The sequence below is a fragment of the Bos taurus genome, chromosome 15 (assembly GCF_002263795.3).
Source record: "Bos taurus isolate L1 Dominette 01449 registration number 42190680 breed Hereford chromosome 15, ARS-UCD2.0, whole genome shotgun sequence".
NCBI lineage: Eukaryota > Metazoa > Chordata > Mammalia > Artiodactyla > Bovidae > Bos > Bos taurus.
This window is the reverse complement of record NC_037342.1, coordinates 46,342,939-46,364,596: the sequence shown is the minus strand read 5'-3', so window position 1 is coordinate 46,364,596 and position 21,658 is coordinate 46,342,939. Positions and strand designations below refer to the sequence as shown.

Genomic DNA, 21,658 nt, shown 5'->3' with positions numbered 1-21,658 from the left:
TGACCTTAGCCCATTGACACTTTGATCCTGACCCCACCTTGATGGCACTTTACTCTCCACGACTATCACAGAAAACCATATTCATATGTTTCCATCTACCCTCATTCCCAACTTATGTCTAGCCATTTTGTAGGGAACTTTTGACACTGTCTCTGAATTGCATTTAGTAATCACTCTACTTAAATGTGTGAGGAATTGATAAAAAATTATTTGTTTATACACAAGAATTTTGCCTGAAAATCAAAGTTAATTATAATACTTCTTAGTTAAAAGTTTTAATGGACTTATTGAACAAATATGAAAAGCATTGAACAAATGTTAACATTGCACAGTTATCAAGGATGCAGTGATGTCAGAGACAGGTGCTATATTGTGCGTGGGTTCTGTTTTTATCACTATTTCAACTTTATTCTATTTGGAGGCTCCTCCAACTCTCAGTGAGACTATTAAAGAACAAAAGGAAAATCCATCTATTCAAACAACTGCTTTCTATACAGCTTTTCTGTTTCATGATTTCTTCTGGAGACATGGTCACTTGACCTGAAACTGAAGAGTATGCTTGGGGCACAGAGATAGCAGAGTGAGTGCTCCTATCACCCCACTCTGAAGATCCAAGTCCTTTGATTGTTCTTCTTTGCACTGTATGTTTTCATACAGACTGTGGAGGGGTAGAGAGTGTACCCTTAAATAGAAGCCAATGAATGGCTCTATGTCAGACATGAGTAACTTTTTCCTTTGCATCAGGAGTCCTTCAGATCATCAGCTTTGAGAACCTAGCATAAGTCATTGTTTCAGAACGTATAGGTTTGCAGAATGGAGATTTCCTCCCTTCTCAGGTCCTTGGTTGGCTTCAGCATGTTCTCCGTTTTTATTTCTGATCATGACTCTATGGCTCAAATAGTGTGAAAAGACACAAAGGTGCTTGATTGGAGATAAGCATTTTCTTACATTTTAATATTCAGAAACATTTCTTATTGAATTATCACTATGGTTTAGTCACTAAGATGTGTCTGACTCTTGTGACCCCATGGACTGTAGCTAGCCAGGCTCCGCTGCCTATGGGATTCTCCAGGCAAGAATACTGGAGTGGGTTGCTATTTTCTTCTCCAGGGAGTCTTACTGACCCTGGAATCGACCCCAGGTCTCCTGCATTGCAGGCAGACTCTTTACCGATTGAGCTATGAAGGAAGCCCCGATCTGGTCCACAGCCTTAATTAAAATGGCCCTTTTTCCCTGGTCATAAATCTTGTTCCATAAACGGGTCCTTCTCAGACTTGTACAGAGCTCTAGGCTCTGAATACCTAAACTCCAGTGAATTTTTTCTTTACCTTAAAAAAAAAAAACATGCACAGGCAAGTGCCAAAGTGCCCAGGAAGAAGAGAAAATGGTTAAATTAGAAAAAGTTATTTAACTTCTATTTTTCATACTTGTTTAATATTGTTTCCTGAATTGATGCAGGCTCTATCTTGGCCAAGTTTCTGTTTTTTTTTTTTTTTTAATTCCTATAATAAAATAGCTCTAAATGGCATTATATTTGAGAATTGGAAATCTTGAATTTCCTATGATTGTTTTTGCATTCAAGCATTAATAACTCTTCCTCACAATTTCATAGAGTGAAAAAAAATACACTTAGAAATGAAAAGAATTTGTAACTTCCAGTGAATAACTGTATGTTGATAAAAATATTCATATAGTTATTCTATAGATTTTGTAGCAGTCTGCAATGATTTTAATTTCCCTCTATAAAAATGAATTTCTTAAAGCTTTATATAATGTTACATATTTAAAAATAAAAACATTCAGAATAATATAAAATATGCAGTTATATTAAATGGACTATTCAATTTTATCATGTACTCATATGTATCAGTTATCTGTTTTTAAAGAAGAAGGAATTGAGGCAAAGAAAAATAATGTTCTTACTCAAGAAATCTTCAACTCTTGCTATGATTGATTTAGTTTTAGATGTTTCATTTGAAAAAAAATTGATATGAGGAAGGTTTTCATTTTGAGTGGCTGGTATTTTAGGCTTGTTCTGGTAATGTGCCTTCTTGGTTTAGATACTGGAACTCTTATCTGGTCATCGAGTATTAATTTTTTTTCAAGTCATCAAGCACATCCTGCTTTGTGATTTTGTTCCAGGCATCAGGAATTTCACCTTTATTGATAAATCTTTTGTGATGTTTTTCTTCTAGCTTTGATCTGAAGTGACAGACAAACCATTTCCAGTATGGCTGGGTGGATGTGTCTGGGGTGATGCTCCATGTGGCATATTCCCCTCCTGCTTGTCGATAGGTCTTATATAGGATTGTCCTGCCATCATTCAAAACAAAATCACAATCACTTGCTACCAGACTAGTACAGTGTTCAATGACAAAATGGTCTGTTTGATACCACCCCCATCCACTGAGAGCCTTTGGACGGTGGAAGGGAACACTGTGGTCTCCTTCATGGGTAGGGATTGTGTTTGTACAAATTGCTTTACAGAAGGGACACTGTTTCCAGCAGCCACAGAGATGTTCAAAGAGCATTTTCTGGATTTCAGGAATCATTTCTTCTACAAGTCTAGACAAACAGTTCTGTTCTTCACTGTTCATTGCAGAATCCAAAGCTTTACTCATGGCCTCTTTGATAAACTCGATATCTTTTATCTCCTGGTGTTCAATGCTTACTAAGTCTTTTCGTGGGAAGATCAAGGTACTCCCCAGGTGATCACAGAACAAATCTAACCACCCAGACACTGTGCTGCTTTTATCTTTAGCTATTGCTGTAGATGCATGTATAGCTGAGAGGATGGCAATCTTGATGTCATCTAAACTCATTTGTAGAAAAGTCTTTATTTTTTCACTTCCTGTGTCAGACAAATATCTTTTAACATGGTTTTCAATGTAATTCTTAAAAAATGATTCTGGATTATGAAGGTACTGGCAGTAGTTATCAAAATTTTCCTCTTCTGCCAGAGAGATGAGAATGTGTTTCTCCAGGTTAGCTCTGTTTTCATTGAATGCCCGGCAGGTGGTTCGAATGTCCCCAGCAATTTTGAGGGCCATGTTTTTCCTTATGGTGCTGGAGACAGCAGGTGTGAGTTTCTTCCACAGAAAATCAACAAACATTTTAATTGAAGTTGCTCCTTGACAAGAGATCTTAAAGCTCATGAAGAAATCATCTTTCTTGCATTGCAGATAGTGTACAGGATCATTTGCCCTCTTGAATGCCTTGTGCATCTCCTTAAACTTCACTGATGCTCTTTGGAATAAATACAATGATAAGTCTATTTCATATTTTCTTGTAAATGTGTATCTTTTCTGAGTGGGTTCAGACTTCACCTCCTCTTCTATTATTCTCAGGATTTCATGGAAATAAGTTAGATTGTAATCATGCTTTTGCTGACATATTTTGTTAACAGTTTCATTAACTTTTGAAATAAGGCAGTCAGTAGTTGTATTTATGGAGTGTATATCCTGGTTCTCTATTGTCATTGTAGAGAGTTCCCCAGATTTCCTGTTCATCTTAACATGGTTATCATAGTTGATTTCAAACTTTTCTCCAGAAGAGTTCTTCAGTATGCTTACTATGTCTTTTTCCTTTTTGAAATATTCCAAAAGGATGTTTTCAGAATCCACTTTAATTTCAGGGTCTGTGGCTGGAGGGAGACTTGAGGACACATCATAGACCCATTTTTTCCAAACTGAGTTGAATTTCTCATGGAGCTCTTCCTCGCTCAATTCGGTGCCATTTAGTGATAAAGCCAAATTCCGGCTTTTTTCCAATAATTCCTTTTCATAACTTGACTTTTTGTTATCCAGTTTTTCTTGATTTTTTTTTAAACTAATAAGTTCTTTGGCTTTTCTTTGGACATCTAAAATTAGTTCCTCTTTAAGGGTTATTAGTTTATTTTCAAAATTTCCTTTCCACTGAACCAGCACTTCACTATCTGGGTCTTCATAAAAATATTTTTCAAGTTTTTGCTTGATGGCTTCATATATCTCTCTAACAGGAGCCTCCAGGGTATATGTTTTGAGTGTCTGGATTTTTCCATTCTGAATCTGGTTGATCAGCTGGTCCTGTAATCTCTGCACATGACTCCTCAGCTCCCATGTCCAGGAGTTATACATGGTTTCCAGTTTGCTCATGGCCATGACTTCTTGAGTGTTCCTGAAACTGAAAATAAAGTTCTCATTCAGTAGGGCTCTCCACAGATCTTGAACTCGGAATTTTACATCTGATATCTTCATGATGCTTCCCCTCGATTCCTGTTGGGCAGTCACAAGAATTCTGCTTTTTAGTTCCTGAACATTGTGGCTGTAGCGAGGATTGGGAGGGGCCATTGGGGGATTGCCATCCCAGAGGTGAGCAAAGTAGTAGACGTGGGTGTTGACGTCAAACTTAATGACATCACTAAAGCAGCTTACATTGGAGCACTGCTCTTCCTCAGCTGCTATTGCTGCCATTTTGTCCAATGTCTGCTTTAGCCGCCTTCTTCCTTCCATATTTTGGTCTTTAGCTGTAACTTCCCCCACATTCTGATGGACAAAGAGACAAGTGGGAGAGATTTTTACTTGTTTCATCCTCAGAAAAGCTTGGACAACTATTTGTAGAATATCTTGCATTTCTGATGGATTTTCTCCCATAATATTGATCAGAGTCAAGTTTGCAAGTCCGATGACAAAGGTTGCCAACTCATTGTCATGATTCTGGGACTTGTTGCTGAGTTCTGGGGCTCGAAGTCCCTCTGTGTCCACAACAAGCACAAAGTCAAAGCCAAGTTCAGCTGTGAATGTCTCCTCCACTTTCAGAAGCTGCATGTAGGCCCCCCGGGTACACCTCCCAGCACTGACAGTGAACTGCAGCCCAAAAAGGGCATTCAGCAGGGTGGACTTCCCTGAACTCTGCAGGCCAAGGACAGAGAGAACAAAGAGCCGCTTGTTTCCAAGTTTCTCAGAGAGCTTGTCAAAAACAGCTGCCACCCACCTCAGGGGCACATATGAAACATCCCCATCTAGCAGCTCAATGGGAACACCAGATATCATCAGATCTGCAGCAATGTGGGGAAGGGAGAAAAATAGGGTATCTTTCATGGGTGAAGCTTCTTCCAGAGCTTCGTAGATCTGGCCAGCTTCTCTGAGAATGTGCTCAATTCCCAAGGTACAGTCATTAATCTCTCTGGAAATAGCTTCTATGTCATTTTGCCAGTCTTTCAGAGAGCTACTCTTTGGGGCCTCTTGGTTTTCTTTTTGAATCAATTCCTTTTTCTTCTCATTTAGATTTTCCAAGTGTCCTGCAGTCAGGTTGTCCAAAGCTACATTCAGCCATTGGAGGAAGTAGAGTTTGGTGTGAGTTTCTGAATGATTTTGGAGAATTTCAAGGACAGAACGCATTAAAGCATTGAGAGGAAAGGCTTTTCTGAACTGTGCATGTCTTATCATTTGTTTTTCTGTCTCAGTCTCACTTTTGTGTTGTTCAATGCTGCGATTCCCCTTTTCTCTCAGATGATAGAGTTCTTTGTCCTTTTTACACCAAAGTTGCCACAGTTTTCCCTGAAGAGGTAGTAAGTTTTCCTTGACCTGAGGCATTTCCATTTCTCTCAATAGGGTAATTATAGCCTCTGCCTTTTCTTTGGCTTCCTTGCAATGTCTCTGGTTTGCATCAATAAGCATTCCTTGCTTGTGAGCAACCTGGGCACAGTTCTCCAAGCTGAGTGCAGTGTTAGAGAGCTCCAGCAAACGTTTGATTGTAGTTGTGAGCTCCCCTATTAGTTCTGCCTCATTTCTGTTCCTGATCCCAATTCTCACTCTTGAGCCAGAGTCATTGACTGTGATTTTTCCTTTATCATCAAGCAAGAAGATTAAAGGTTTTGATGACTGACACATGTCATGGACTAATTTTTGGTTTCCTTTATTATCCTCAGAAGTTGACATGAGGACCACAATTATGGAAGAGACTTCCTGCAAAAAGGCGAGTTGCTTCTCATATTCCTTTGCATCTCCGTGAAGATTCATAAAGGTCAAGCAGTTGTCAAATCTGTCCTGCTCTTCCCCCCCAGGACAGAACCAGGCGACTTCCACCACTCCTCCCATCAAGAGACAGTCTCTGCTGCTGCCTTTGCAGTGTCGGTGAAAAAAGACATCATGTTTGCGTTCACTGAGAAGACAGTTCATGATCTGCGATTTGGAAGCAGAGAAGCCAGTTCCAACTCTAATAAAGGACACAATGGGGGCAGAAACATGACACATCTGTTGATTCATGTAATTGTCCTTCTCCCCTTTTATTGATTTCCCTACTTGCTGCCAGCTCCTTCGAATTTGACTGAGAGACCAGAGAGAGAATTCAATTTGAGCATTGCAAGGATTAGGTATGAGAAGGGGGAGAGCAAACTGACAAGTGGAAAGTTTGTCCAAAATATATTGTCTGCCAAAATCATCTGCACAGTGAAGAATTGCCATCTGAATATCCATAGGGTGAACATAGGGTCTGACATTAGTGGCTGCTGAAGGCTCAGTAGGATGAGCACTTTCTTCAGGTAGATCTTCATATGGATCAAAAGCCTCCTTTTCTTGATTTGAGGTGCTTGAATAGACTTGGTTCTCTGTGTATTCTTCATGTTTGATGATCAGGTATCTCAGCCCATAATCCAGCACCAATAGCTTCTGTAGGAAATAGAAGTGAAGTTCTCTTTCAGAGCAGGGCTGGGTGTTGTACACAGTCTTGTGGATCAGTTGGAAGTTAGCTCTGCTCATTTTTCTTGGGTAGTAATGTTCTAGGCCTAGACGCTGGAGTAAATCTTGGAAGGCTCCATTTTCTATGACTTCCTCCTTTTTCTTTTCATTATCGTGTGGTTCATGGGGCTCTTTCTTTTCATGGAAGACACTTTGCAATTCTTTTATCATCTCCTCCACTTGCAATGAAGAGACAGCAGCCTCATATTTCCCATCAATGAGCAGTCTTAAGTCTTTTTCTAGGTTTTCCCAATCATGATCTCCGTGATTGGTGAGGACATATACAACTTCTTTAGTCAAAGATCGTCCCATGTATTGTTTGATCAATGCCAAGTGTTGTGTTTTCTCCTCTGGAGAAATAGCTTTGATACGTACTGTTGCTGTCAGACCTGTGAGCACCAGAAATGCCTGAGCCCTGTAGTTGCAAATATTTTTGAGCTCTTGGTATTTATTTTGCGCAGTTTGCATTTTATCCAATAGGAAGTCTAACTCATCATGCCCCAGGGGATACTGAAATTTATTGTCACCCACATGATATCCTGCACCAGATGCTATCAAAAGTAGCAAGATGCGTGTGTCTGGCTTCCCCATTTCTTGGAGGTTTTTCAAGAAGGAGCCAAGAGACAAGCTGACCTTGTAAGTCAGCTTTCTTTGAGCTTCCTCCACCAACTTTGTAGATCCAGAGTTTGCCATTACTTCCCTAAGGTCATTCTTTTTTTTTTTTAATATTTCAATTAACTCGGAAAATTGGGTGATATGGACATTGTCTTCCTTTGGTTCTGACTGAAATATCCATTGCATAATGGAATGAGCCTGAGGAAAGTTTTTTACTTTATGGATGTGAGGATCCAAAAGACTGCTCACCTGAGATTTAATATACTTCATTCTGCAATTGGAAGATTTTTTGCAAAAGTTGACAGTGTTTACCAGAGATTTCTTCAGACCCAAGTTTTTGAGGCGTATATTAGTCCAAATGGTATTACTTTCAGTTTTTTGACTCAATCTTTGCATGCAATTTCTCAGCCTTCCAGGCTGTTCTTCAGGATTAAAAACTTTGCAGGATTTCACATCCTCTAGGACAATCCTAGCTTCGTTCTTAATAGTAATTCTTCTCCCTCCTGGATCTGGGCAGTGAGTTCAGTCAGATCAGTATAGCTGTCTTTCAGGCAGTTAGCTACTTCAAAAGGATCCTTAAAATCACTTCTGTGGCCAGAGAGGACAATGTCCCAAACAGGTACCAGCTGAAGTCCACGGTCAATGACACACCAGGTTTGATTATTGGCAACTAGACCTTCTTTCCAGTCAGAAAGGCCATTTGCTTCTGGTGGGCCACCTGTCTGAGCCACAGATAATTTGACTTTGGTTTGGAGATTTTGGAAGCTTGTTCTCTGAGAGGCTTTTTTCAAATGAGAGTCTGACATATCCAGACCTGTACCAATGTTCACTCCAAAGCCACTGGAACTGCCCCTTATGTAACTCTCCAGGGCCTCTGCTACTTGCTGTTTCACTTCTGCCAGCTGCTCTTTTTGGAAACCCTCTGAAATGGCTTTCCACCAGTAGATTCCTCCCAGGTGCAGAGGGCCCTGGTTAGCATGAGAACCAAACCTTCTGGAAGAAGGCTTCAACCCTATGCCTCAGCAACGTAGTTTGTCTGGGTCTTCTGACTTACCCAAAAGGTCTTCAATGCATTTTAATTCCTGGAGAGCAGCATTGGAAAGTTGGAGCTGGTCAATGGGAAAGATGCAGGAGGCCAGTGGGATATAGCTGAACTTGGTTGAGCAGAAATAAGAGTGTGTAGAATGTGACTGTTGTATTTTCTTGGATTCTGAATGCATGCTCTGATCCATACCAGCTTCCAGGCTAATTCCCCAACCTCCACCCTTTGCTAAGGCAGTTACACTGAAGCCCAGCTTCTCTACAGTCTGAGTGAACATGGATTCTTCTTGAGAAGATGTAAATTCTTTCATTTCTGTCCGTGTACCCTGAGTAGGGCCAAGGAGTACAAACTCCGTGGGGATGCAGAGTAGCTCCTCTTTCTTCCCTATAAGACACCTTTGGTCACTGGTTTTGTAAATTCCCTGTAGGGCTAGTCCTCCAGAAGCATGTCTCACCAGTTCTCTATCTGGAAGATTTTTCCTGTGAGAAAGTGCCCCCTTCATGACCTTGAGTTGTCTCTGCATATCTTCCATGACTTCTCCTGGGGGGTTTTCAGGTGATGGCCAGAATTCTCTGGGGATCTCCATTGTTTGCCTCAGCACTGCTTCCTTTTTCCTCACTGCCTCTTCCTGTTGTTGCCTCTGTTCTGACAGCATTTCTCTTTGTTCCTGCAGTGCCTGTTCTGCCTCCATCTTCCTTTTCTTTAATGATTCCACCCAAGACTCCTGTAACTCTGAAAGAGTATTTGAGTGTGACAGGTTAAGCAGTTTCTCCAGGGCCCTTTTCTCCCAGGAATGTTGCACCTGGCATTTCAGTTTCTGGAGGTCTTTTTCTTCTAGTGTTGTAAGGCATGGGCAGAAGTCACACCCAGGTGTTCCTGCAGCTTTGACAACTAGTATTCAACTGCCAGTCCTACTTCTCCGAGCATCTCTTGGAGATCTTGCCTATTTTTGCCTATAAACAGGGGTTCATTGGGCCTAGACTCTGCTGTGTCCATGGCTGTGGGAAGAAAAGACACTCAGTTAGCCTGTTGCATGTTAATATGCAGAATTCTGTGACTAATTTGCAGAAATCTGTTGCTTTTCTATACACTAATAATGAATTATCAGAAAAAAATTTCAGGGAACAGTCCCATTTATGATCATACTGAAAAGAATGAAATACCAGGGAATAAACTTAACCAAGAAGGTGAAAGACCTATATTCTGAAAACTATAAACACTGATAAAAGAATTTGAAAATGATAAAAAGGAATGGAAAGATATCCTGTGTTCCTTGATTAGAAGGGTTAATGTTGTTAAAAATGTCCATACTATCCAAAGCAATCTATAGATTTAATACAATCGCTATCAGAATACCCAGGATACTTTCACAAAAGTAGGACAAATTAATTCTAAAAATTGTTTTGGAACCACAGAAGACTCAATTGCAAGCTGACTGGAGAAAAAAAAAAGCTGGATGTATCACGTTCCCTATGCAGACTATACTACAAAGCTACATTAATAAAAAGAGCATGACATTGACATAAAAGCAAACATATAGATCAATGGAATAGAATAGAGAGGCAAGAAATAAACCTACACACTTATGGTCAATAATCTATGACAAAAGAGGTGAGAAAACAATGGAAAAAAAATTCCAATAAATGATGCTGGGAAAATTGGGTAGCTACATTAAAAGAATATTAGGAAAAAGTAGGCAAAGAATAAATAGGTGTTTCTCCAAAGAAGACATACAGATGACCAACAGGCACATGAAAAGTCACTCAACGTTGTTAATTGTTAGGGAAATGCAAATCAAAATGATAATGAGGTATCACCTCAAGCCAATCATAATGGCCATCATCATATATTCTACAAATAATAAATGCTAGAGAGGGTGTAGAAAAAGGGAACCCTTGTATACTGTTGCTGAGAATTTAACTTGGTTTAGCCACTATGGAAAAGATAGTAGTTTCCTCAAAAGTGAAAAATAAGATCACAATACTACCCAGCAATTCCAGTCCTGGATATATATGCAAAGGAAGTGAAGACAGGATATTGAAGAGATATATGCACCCCCATATTTATTGCATCATTATTCACAATAGCCAAGATATGGAAACAGCCTAAGTGTCAGCCCATGGCTTAATGGATAAAGCGTATGTGATACAGCATGCACAGACACAGACACACAGTGGAATATTATACAGTCACAAGAAAGAGGGAAGTCCTGCTATTTGTGTATGACAACATGGATGGACCTTGAGTGCATTATGCTAAATGAGATAAGTCAGACCAAGAAAGAGAAATTCTGTATCATATCACTTACATGTGGAATCTAAAAAAGCCAAACTTGTAAAACCAGAGTAGTATGGTGGTTACCAGGATTGGAAGGTGTAGGAATTAGGGAGATACTGTTTAAAGGTACAAATGTGCCATCAGTAGATAAATAAGTCCTAGATATCTAGGCTTCCCTGGTGGCTCAGATGGTAAAGAATCCGCCTGCAATGCAGGAGACCTGTGTTTGATCCCTAGGTTGGGAAGATCTCCTGGAAGAGGGCATGGCAACCCACTCCAGCATTTTTGCCTGGAGAATCCTTATGGACACAGGAGCCTGGCAGGCTACAGTCCATGGGGTTGCAAAGAGTTGGACACAACTGAGCGACTAAGCAGAGCACATAGCACACATAGTGATTATAAACAATGGTATGCTATGCTATGCTAAGTCACTTCAGTTGTGTCCAACTCTGTGTGACCCCATAAACGGCAGCCCACCAGGCTCCCCTGTCCCTGGGATTCTCCAGGCAAGAACACTGGAGTGGGTTGCCATTTCCTTCTCCAATGCATGAAAGTGAAAAGTGAAAGTGAAGTTGCTCAGTTGTGTCCAACTCTTAGCGACCCCATGGACTGCAGCCTACCAGGCTCCTCAGTCCATGGGATTTTTCCAGGCAAGAGTACTAGAGTGGGGTGCCATTGCCTTCCCCAATTATAAACAATATACTGTATTATAAACGATAAAGTTGCCAAGGGACTTAATCTTATTTGTTCTCACCACAATAAAGAAATGCTACTGTGATGAGATAGAGGTGTTAGCTAACTCTATCTTGGTCATTTGGCGATATAAAAATGTATCATATCAGAACATTGTATACCTTAGACTTATGCAAGGTTATATGTTAATTTATCTCAATAAATAAAATGCACTTCTTAGCTGATTTATACTTGTCACCCTCTTCTCACTCTTCCTCTGACACTAGTTAATATCATTATATATATATCTATTTTATATTATAAACTATATATGTATAATCAAATTCTCTTTATCTACTGATTCCATCTTAATGTGTGTATGTAGAACCAAATGCTCTTATATGCAGTGTTGTCTCAATGTTATGTTTTTAACCACCTTGTCTTTGACACATTATATGAGATGAGATTTCACACATTTCAACTTCACACATAATTCAGGTTTCCTCTCTTATTGTATTTCCTGTCCTACTGAATGTCACTATTATAATCCTATGCATCCTTTTCCTCCTAATGTGAATGTAGTTTCATGTCCTTTCAAATTATCCTTTTCAATCTCTCCTAAATCTCAATTCTTTTTAATCCCCTACCACCTCTCCCTTAGATTTTTCCTTCATTTTTGTCTTTACTGAATCACTCTAATTGTCATGTCATCTTACAGTCATTTTGATTTTGTGCTTTCCATCTTCACCAATGTCACTAAAATTTGAATCTAAATTTAATGGCAGACTCAGTAATTCAAAAAACAGCTTTTTTGGGCTTCTCTGGTGGACAGTGGTTAGGAATCCACCTTGCAATGTAAGGAACACTGGTTTGATCCCTGGTCCAGGAAGATCCCACATGCCACAGAGCAACTAAGCCTGTGCACCACAACACCTGTGCCTGTGCTTAGAGCCCACAAGCCACAACTACTGAGCCCATGTGCTGCAACTACTAAAACCCATGTGCCCTACGGGCTGTGCTCCACAATAAAAGAAGCCATAACAATGAGAAGCCCTGGGTATATATGCAAAGGAAGTGAAGACAGGATGTGGATGAGATTATGCAGTGTGCATATGCGCACTGCAACTAGAGTAGCCCCCACTTACTGCAAATAGAGAAAGCCTGCACACAGCAATAAGGACCCAGTGCAGCCAAAACATAATTAGAAGAGAGAACAACTTTTCCAACTGAGTTATCTAAAATATCTAAATTTTTAAGACAAATTCTTTGAAGTCTCAAGGAATTAACTTATATGCAGAGTACATCATGAAAAATGCTGGACTGGAAGAAACACAAGCTGGAATCAAGATTGCCGGGAGAAATGTCAATAACCTCAGATATGCAGATGACACTACCCTTATGGCAGAAAGTGAAGAAGAACTAAAAAGCCTCTTGATGAAGGTGAAAGAGGAGAATGAAAAAATTGGCTTAAAACTCAACATTCAGAAAATGAAGATCATGGCATCTGGTCCCATCACTTCATGGGAAATAGATGGGGAAACAGTGTCAGACTTTATTTTGGGGGGCTCCAAAATCACTGCAGATGGTGGCTGCAGCCATGAAATTAAAAGATGCTTACTCCTTGGAAGGAAAGTTATGACCAACCTAGATAGCATATTGAAAAGCAGAGACATTAGTTTGCCAACAAAGGTTTGTCTAGTCAAGGCTATGGTTTTTCCAGTGGTCATGTATGGATGTGAGAGTTGGACTGTGAAGAAGGCTGAGCGCCAAAGAATTGATGCTTTTGAACTGTGGTGTTGGAGAAGACTCTTGAGAGTCCCTTGGACTGCAAGGAGATCCAACCAGTCCATTCTGAAGGAGATCAGCCCTGGGATTTCTTTGGAAGGACTGATGCTAAAGCTGAAACTCCAGTATTTTGGCTACCTCATGGGAAGAGTTGACTCATTGGAAAAGACTCTGATGTTGGGAGGGATTGGGGGCAAGAGGAAAAGGGGATGAGAGGGGATGAGATGGCTGGATGGCATCACTGACTCGATGGACGTGAGTCTGAGTGAACTCTGGGAGCTGGTGATAGACAGGGAGGCCTGGCATGCTGTGATTCATGGGGTCGCAGAGTCAGACACGACTGAGCAACTGAACTGAACTGAACTGAATAGTAAGTGATGTTGAGCATGTTTTCATGTGTTTATTAGCCATGTGTATGTCTTCTTTGCAGAAATGTCATTTTAGGTCTTTTGCCCACTTTTTGATATGATTGTTCATTTTTCTGGTATTGAGCTACATGAGCTGCTTGTATATTTTGGAGACTAATTCTTTGTAGGTTTTTTCATTTGGTATTACTTTCTCCCATTCTGAGGACTGTCTGAGGTAAGTGGATTTTATCTTCAAATAATAATTAGAGAGAGCAATGACCTCAACAGCACTGATGGAAGCCAGAAGGCAGTAGGATGGAAGGTTAAACCTACTGAAAGAAAACAGCTGATAAAGTAGGATTCTATACAGAGTTTAAAATATCCTTAAAGAATTATGGTGAAAGAAAAACATAATTGAAAACAGCACAGTAACAAAATTTGCTACCTAGAAATGCACATTGAAGGAACTACTAAGGCATGTTTTTTCAGGAGAAGGAAAATATCACCAATGAATAGTCAGAGATGCAGGAAAAGATGGTGAGGAACAAAGGAATAAATATATGGGAAAATCTAAATAAATGCATAAAACAGTGGGGTTTAAAATACATGATGGCAATTGCATTTAGGCTGGAGTCTGCAACCAAATGGATTTAAAAGACCCTCAGTTCCTTGGGGTATTTGAGAGGAAGGTCAAAGATTCTATTGATTTTTTAGAATATATGTTTCAATTTCTAGAACAATGTCAAATATAAGAGTCAAGAATATATAACTGTAAAACTAACACAGGAAAATAAAATAAGAAACATTTTATTGTACAACTTACCAAATTTGTGGGCTACAGTGAAAGGGCGTGCTTAGAGGGAAATTTACATTGAATGCATACATAACAAAAGAATAGTTATATGAAAACAATAATCTAAGTTTCCATCTGAGGAAATGAAGAGAAAATTAAATCCAAATAAGCAAGAGAAAAGAAATAAGAACTAAAAAACCAATAAAATTGAAAACAGGAAATCAATAGAAAAAAAATCAGTAAAAGTACAACATGATTCTTTGGAAATACCAACAAAACTAATAATTCAGACTGTGAAAAGAGGGAAGACAAATTACTAATATCAGAAGTAAAATATGGGTTATGGATATGAATTCTGTAGACTTTGAGGGATGAAAAAAAGAGTACTATGAAAAACTGTTTGCTCTTTTTTTTTCTTCTTTTAGAAGACAGGAGGCCTTTTATTTAAGGCCTTTTTTTTATTTATTTATTTTTACATTTTAATTATTATATCTTTTTTTTCTTTTTTTAAATTTTATTTTATTTTTAAACTTTACAATATTGTATTAATTTTGCCAAATATCAAAATGAATTTGCCACAGGTATATCTGTGTTCCCCATCCTGAACCCTCCTCCCTCCCCATACCCTCCCTCTGAGTCGTCCCAGTGCACCAGCCCCAGGCATCCAGTATCGTGCATCGAACCTGGACTGGTGACTCGTTTCATACATGATATTATACATGTTTCACTGCTATTCTCCCAAATCTCCCCACCCTCTCCCTCTCCCACAGAGTCCATAAGACTGATCTATACATCAGTGTCTCTTTTGCTGTCTCGTACACAGGGTTATTGTTACCATCTTTCTAAGTTCCATATATATGCGTTAGTATACTGTATTGGTGTTTTTCTTTCTGGCTTACTTCACTCTGTATAATAGGTTCCAATTTCATCCATCTCATTAGAACTGATTCAAATGTATTCTTTTTAATGGCTGAGTAATACTCCATTGTGTATATGTACCACTGCTTTCTTATCCATTCATCTGCTGATGGGCATCTAGGTTGCTTCCATGTCCTGGCTATTATAAACAGTGCTGCGATGAACATTGGGGTACACGTGTCTCTTTCCCTTCTGGTTTCCTCAGTGTGTATGCCCAGCAGTGGGATTGCTGGATCATAAGGCAGTTCTACTTCCAGTTTTTTAAGGAATCTCCACACTGTTCTCCATAGTGGCTGTACTAGTTTGCATTCCCATCAACAGTGTAAGAGGGTTCCCTTTTCTCCACACCCTCGCCAGCATTTATTGCTTGTAGACTTATGGATTGCAGCCATTCTGACTGGCGTGAAATGGTACCTCATAGTGGTTTTGATTTGCATTTCTCTGATAATGAGTGATGTTGAGCATCTTTTCATGTGTTTGTTAGCCATCTGTATGTCTTCTTTGGAGAAATGTCTATTTAGTTCTTTGGCCCATTTTTTGATTGGGTCATTTATTTTTCTGGAGTTGAGCTGTAGGAGTTGCTTGTATATTTTTGAGATTAGGGTCATAGGGGTCCCAGAAGAAGAAGACAAAAAGAAAGACCATGAGAAAATACTTGAGGAGATAATAGTTGAAAACTTCCCTAAAATGGGGAAGGAAATAATCACCCAAGTCCAAGAAACCCAGAGAGTCCCAAACAGGATAAACCCAAGGCGAAACACCCCAAGACACATATTAATCAAATTAACAAAGATCAAACACAAAGAACAAATATTAAAAGCAGCAAGGGAAAAACAACAAATAACACACAAGGGAATTCCCATAAGGATAACAGCTGATCTTTCAATAGAAACTCTTCAAGCCAGGAGGGAATGGCAAGACATAAAGTGATGAAAGAAAATAACCTACAGCCCAGTTTATTGTACCCAGCAAGGATCTCATTCAAATATGAAGGAGAAATCAAAAGCTTCTCAGACAAGCAAAAGCTGAGAGAATTCAGCACCACCAAATCAGCTCTCCAACAAATACTAAAGGATATTCTCTAAACAGGAAACACAAAAACGGTGTATAAACTCGAACCCAAAACAATAAAGTAAATGGCAACGGGATCATACTTATCAGTAATTACCTTAAATGTAAATGGGTTGAATGCCCCAACCAAAAGACAAAGACTGGCTGAATGGATACAAAAACAAGACCCCTACATATGTTGTCTACAAGAGACCCACCTCAAAACAGGGGACACATACAGACTGAAAGTGAAGGGCTGGAAAAAGATTTTCCATGCAAATAGGGACCAAAAGAAAGCAGGAGTAGCAATACTTATATCAGATAAAATAGACTTTAAAACAAAGGCTGTGAAAAGAGACAAAGATGGTCACTACATAATGATCAAAGGATCAATCCAAGAAGAAGATATAACAATTATAAATATATATGCACCCAACACGGGAGTGCCACAATATGTAAGACAAATGCTAACAAGTATGAAAGGAGAAATTAACAATAACACAAATAATAGTGGGAGACTTTAATACCCCACTCACACCTATGGCTAGATCAACTAAATAGAAAATTAACAAGGAAACACAAACGTTAAACGATACAATAGACCACTTAGACCTAATTGATATCTATAGGACATTTCATCCCAAAACAATGAATTTCACCTTTTTCTCAAGCGCACATGGAACCTTCTCCAGGATAGATCACATCCTGGGCCATAAATCTAGCCTTGGTAAATTCAAAAAAATTGAAATCATTCCAAGCATCTTTACTGTTTGCTCTTTTGTTTGATAGCCTAGATAAAAGGTATCAATTCCTTGGTAGACCAACTATTAAGCTTACATGAGAGGAAATAAATAATCTAAATAGGCCTGTGTCTGTTAAAAAAATTGAATCAATATTTAACAATCATCCAAAACAGAAATCACTAGTCCCAGTGGAATTCACTGGTGAATTCTACCAAACATTTAGGGAAGAAACTACCAAATATCTACAATCTCTTTCAGAGGACAGAAGCAGAAGTACTTCCTAATTTAGTTCATGAGGTCAGTGTTACCCTGATACCAAAACCATTTAAGGACACTATAAGAAAGAAAACTGAAAACCTATATCTCTTATGAAAAAAAATTAACAAATTAAATCTAATAATGTAAAAAGGAGTTATATACCACAACCATGTAGGATTTACCTCAGGTAAGCAAAGTGGATTCAACGTTCAGAATCAATTCATGTAATATACTACAATGAACTGAAAAGAAAAACCACATGGAGAGAACCCATTTGACAAAATCCAATACTTATTCATTATTAAAACTTCCAGCAAGCTAAGAATAGAGGGGAACTTACTGAACTAGATAAAAGACATTAACAAAAGCCCTACTATTAACATTACACTTAATGCTAAGATGTCCTCTTAAAGAAAAATAGGTTAAGGATATCCCGTCTCATCTCTCCTATCACACATTCTATTGGAAGAGTTAGTTAATAAGATAAGGAAATAAAAATATACTGATTTGGGAAGAAATAAATAGAACATGTCTTTGTTTGTAGATGACAGTATGTAAAAAATGCCAAAGAATCAACAAAAAATCTCCTGGGACTGATTACTGAATACAACAAGGTAGTAGAATATAAGGGTTAGAATACAAAACTATTGTTTTTTAATATGCTAGCAATAAGCCATTGGAATTTGAGGTTAAAAACACAATACCATTTAAACTAGCACCCTTGCATAATAAATACTTAAATATAAACCTAATAAAATATATGCAAGATCTATATAAGGAAAACTACAAAACTCTAATGAAAGAAATAAAGGAATATCTATATAAATGGAGAGATATTTATGTTTAATATTGTTAAGGCATCAGTTCTTCCCAACGTAATTTATAGAGACAGTGTCTTCTTCAGCACCACAATTTGAAAGCATCAGTTCTTCAGCACTGAGCTTTCTTTATGGTCCAAGTCTCACATCTGTACATAACTGCTAGAAAACCTATAGGTTTGACTATATGGACCTGTGTTGACAAAGTGATGTCTCTGCTTTTTAATATGCCGTCTAGGTTATTATTACTGTTTAGAAAAAAAAAAAGAATTGATCTATAAAGCTGTGAAAGACAAAGAAGACTCTTAAATCACATTGCTGTGTGAAAGAGAACAGTCTGATAATGCTACATACTTTATTATTCCAACTATATGAAATAGTTGAAGTCAAAACTATGGAGACTATAAAATAGATCAGTGGTTGCCAGGGGTTGTAGAGAGAAAAAAAAATTGGTGCCTGTAGGCTTGCTTAATGCAGGGTTGCCACAAGACTTCAGTTTGTAAAAAACACAATATCCACAAAGCACAATAAAATGAGATATGACTGTATACCTATTCAGTTCAGTTCAGTCGCTCTGTGTCCGACTCTTTGTGACCCCATGGACTGCAGCACACCAGGCCTGCCGGTCCATCACCAACTCTCAGAGTTTACCCACTCATGTCCCTTGAGTTGGTGATGCCATGCAACCATCTCATCCTCTGTCGTCCCCTTCTCCCGCCTTCAACCTTTCCCAGCATCAGGGTCTTTTCCAATGAGTCAGTTCTTTGCTTCAGGTGGCCAAAGTATTGGAGTTTCAGCTTCAACATCAGTCCTTCCAACGAACACTCAGGACTGATCTCCTTTAGGATGGACTGGTTGGATCTCCTTGCAGTCCAAGGGACTCTCAAGAGTCTTCTCCAACACCACAGTTCAGAAGCATCAATTTTTTGGTGCTCAGCTTTCTTTATAGTCCAACTCTCACATCCATACACGACTACTGGAAAAACCATAGTTTTGATAGATGTACCTTTGTTGTCAAAGTAATGTCTCTGCTTTTTAATGTGGTGTTTGCTGCTGCTACTGCTGCTAAGTCACTTCAGTCCTGTCCTACTCTGTGTGACCCCATAGACAGCAGCCCACCAGGCTCCCCCATCCCTGGGATTCTTCAGGCAAGAACAGTGGAGTGGGTTAATATGGTGTTTAGGTTGGTCATAACTTTCCTTCCAAGGAGTAAGCATCTTTTAATTTCATGGCTGCAGTCACCATCTGCAGTGATTTTGAAGCCCCCCAAAATAAAGTCTGCCACTGTTTCCCCATCTATTTGCCATGAAGTCATGGGACCAGATGCTGTGATCTTCATTTTCTGAATGCTGGCTTAAAAGCCAACTTTTTCACTCTCCTCTTTCACTTTCATCAAGAGGCTCTTTAGTTCTTCTTCACTTTCTGCCATAAGGGTGGTGTCATCTGCTTTTCTGAGGCTATTGATATTTCTCCCGGCAATCTTGATTCCAGTTTGTGTTTCATCCAGCCTGGCATTTTGCATGACGTACTTTGTGTATAAGTTAAATAAGCAGGGTGACAGTATACAGCCTTGACATACTCCTTTCCCAATTTGGAACCAGTCTGTTGTTCCATGTCCAGTTCTAACTGTTGCTTCTTGACCTGCATACAGATTTCTCAGGAGGCAGATAAGGTGGTCTGGTATTCCCATCTCTTTAAGTATTTTCCAAAGTTTTTCCAATTCACACAAAGGCTTTAGTGTAGTCAACGAAGCAGAAGTAGCTATTTTTCTGGAATTTTCTTGCATTTTCTATGATCCAAAGGATGTAGACAATTTGATCTCTGGTTCCTTTGCCTTTTCTGAATCTAACTTGAACATCTGAAAGTTCACGGTTCATGTAGTATAGAAGCCTGGGTTGGAGAGTTTTGAGCATTACTTTGCTAGTGTGTGAATTGAGTGCAATTGTGCAGTCCTTTGAATATTCTTTACCATTTCCCTTCTTTGGGATTGGAATTAAAACTGACCTTTTCCAGTCCTGAGGCCACTGCTGAGTTTTCCAAATTTCCTGGCATATTGAGTGAAGTACTTTCACAGCATCATCTTTTAGGATTTGTAATAGCTTAACTGGAATTCCATCACCTCCTTTAGCTTTGTTCATAGTGATGAACAAAGGCCCACTTGACTTTGTATACCAAGATGTCTGGCTCTAGGTATACATCTTGTATACCAAGATGTCTGGCTCTATGGTTATCTGGGTCATGAAGATCTTTTTTGTATAATTCTTCTGTGTATTCTTACCACCTCTTCTTAATATCTTCTGCTTCTGTTAGGTCCATACCATTTCTTTCCTTTATTTTGCCCATCTTTACATGAAATGTTCCCTTGGTATCTTTAATTTTCTTAAAGAGATCTCTAGTCTTTCCCATTCTATTGTTTTCCTCTATTTCTTTGTATTGATCACTGAGGAAGGCTTTCTTATCTCTCCTTGCTATTTGGAACTCTACATTCCCATGGGTATATCTTTCCTTTTCTCCTTTGCTTTTAGCTTCTTTTCTTTCCTCAGCTATTTGTAAGGCCTCCTCAGAAAGCCATTTTGCATTTCTTTTTCTTGGGGATGGTCTTGATCATTGTCTCCTGTACAGTGTCACGAACATCTGTCCATAGTTCTTCAGACACTCTATCAGATCTAATCCCTTGAATCTATTTGTCACTTCCACTGTATAATCATAAGGGATTTGATTTAGGTCATACCTGAATGGTCTAGTGGTTTTCCCTACTTTCTTCAATTTAAATCTGAATTTGGCAATAAGGAGTTCATGATCTGAGCCACAGTCAGCTCTGGGTCTTGTTTTGCTGACTGTATAGAGCCCTCCATCTTTGGCTGCAAAGAATATAATCAACCTGATATCGTTATTGACCATCTGGTGATGTTCATGTGTAGTCTTCTCTTTTATTGTTGGAAGAGGGTGTGTGCTATGACCAGTGCTTATTCTTGGAAAAACTCTGTTAGTCTTTGGCCTGCTTCATTTTATACTCCAAGGCCAAATTTGCCTGTTACTCCAGATGTTTCTTTACTTCCTACTTTTGCATTCCAGTCCCCTAAAGTGAAAAAGACATCTTTTTGGGTGTTAGTTCTAGAAGGTCTTGTGGGTCTTCACAGAACTGTTCAATTTCAGCTTCTTCAGCATTACTGGTGGGGGCATAGACTTGGATTACTGTTATATCGAATGGTTTGCCTTGGAAGTAAACAGATCATTCTGTTTTTTTTTTTTCCCCCTAAGTACTGCATTTTTGAGTCTTGTTGACTATGAGGGCTACTCCATTTCTTCTATGGGAATCTTGCCCACAGTAGTAGATACAACGGTCATCTGAATTAAATATGCACATTCCAGTCCATTTTAGTTCACTGATTCCTAAAATGTTGATGTTCACTCTTGCCATCTCCTGGTTGACCACTTCCATTTTGCCTTGATTCATGGACCTAACATTTCAGGTTCCTATGCAATGTTGCTGTTTACAGCATCGGACTTTACTTCCGTCACCAGTCACATCCACAACTGGGCTTTGTTTTTGCTTTGGCTCCGTCTCTTCATTCTTTCTGTAGTTATTTTTTCATTCTTCTCCAGTAGCCTATTGGGCAACTA

The 21,658-nt window shown here is 39.0% G+C and overlaps 1 protein-coding gene across 1 annotated transcript in view; it reads right to left on the bottom strand.

Moving 5' to 3' along the window:
* Nucleotides 1-256: 256 nt before the first annotated feature.
* Nucleotides 257-21,658, bottom strand: part of LOC783920 (interferon-induced very large GTPase 1-like) — a 41,975-nt gene continuing 20,573 nt past the window's right edge. Inside the window, 5 exon segments of the mRNA XM_059875119.1 lie at nucleotides 257-7,822; nucleotides 7,825-8,326; nucleotides 8,328-8,359; nucleotides 8,362-9,213; nucleotides 9,216-9,371. Of these exon segments, the coding sequence (XP_059731102.1) occupies nucleotides 2,091-7,822; nucleotides 7,825-8,326; nucleotides 8,328-8,359; nucleotides 8,362-9,213; nucleotides 9,216-9,371 (7,274 nt within the window). The 3' untranslated portion in view covers nucleotides 257-2,090.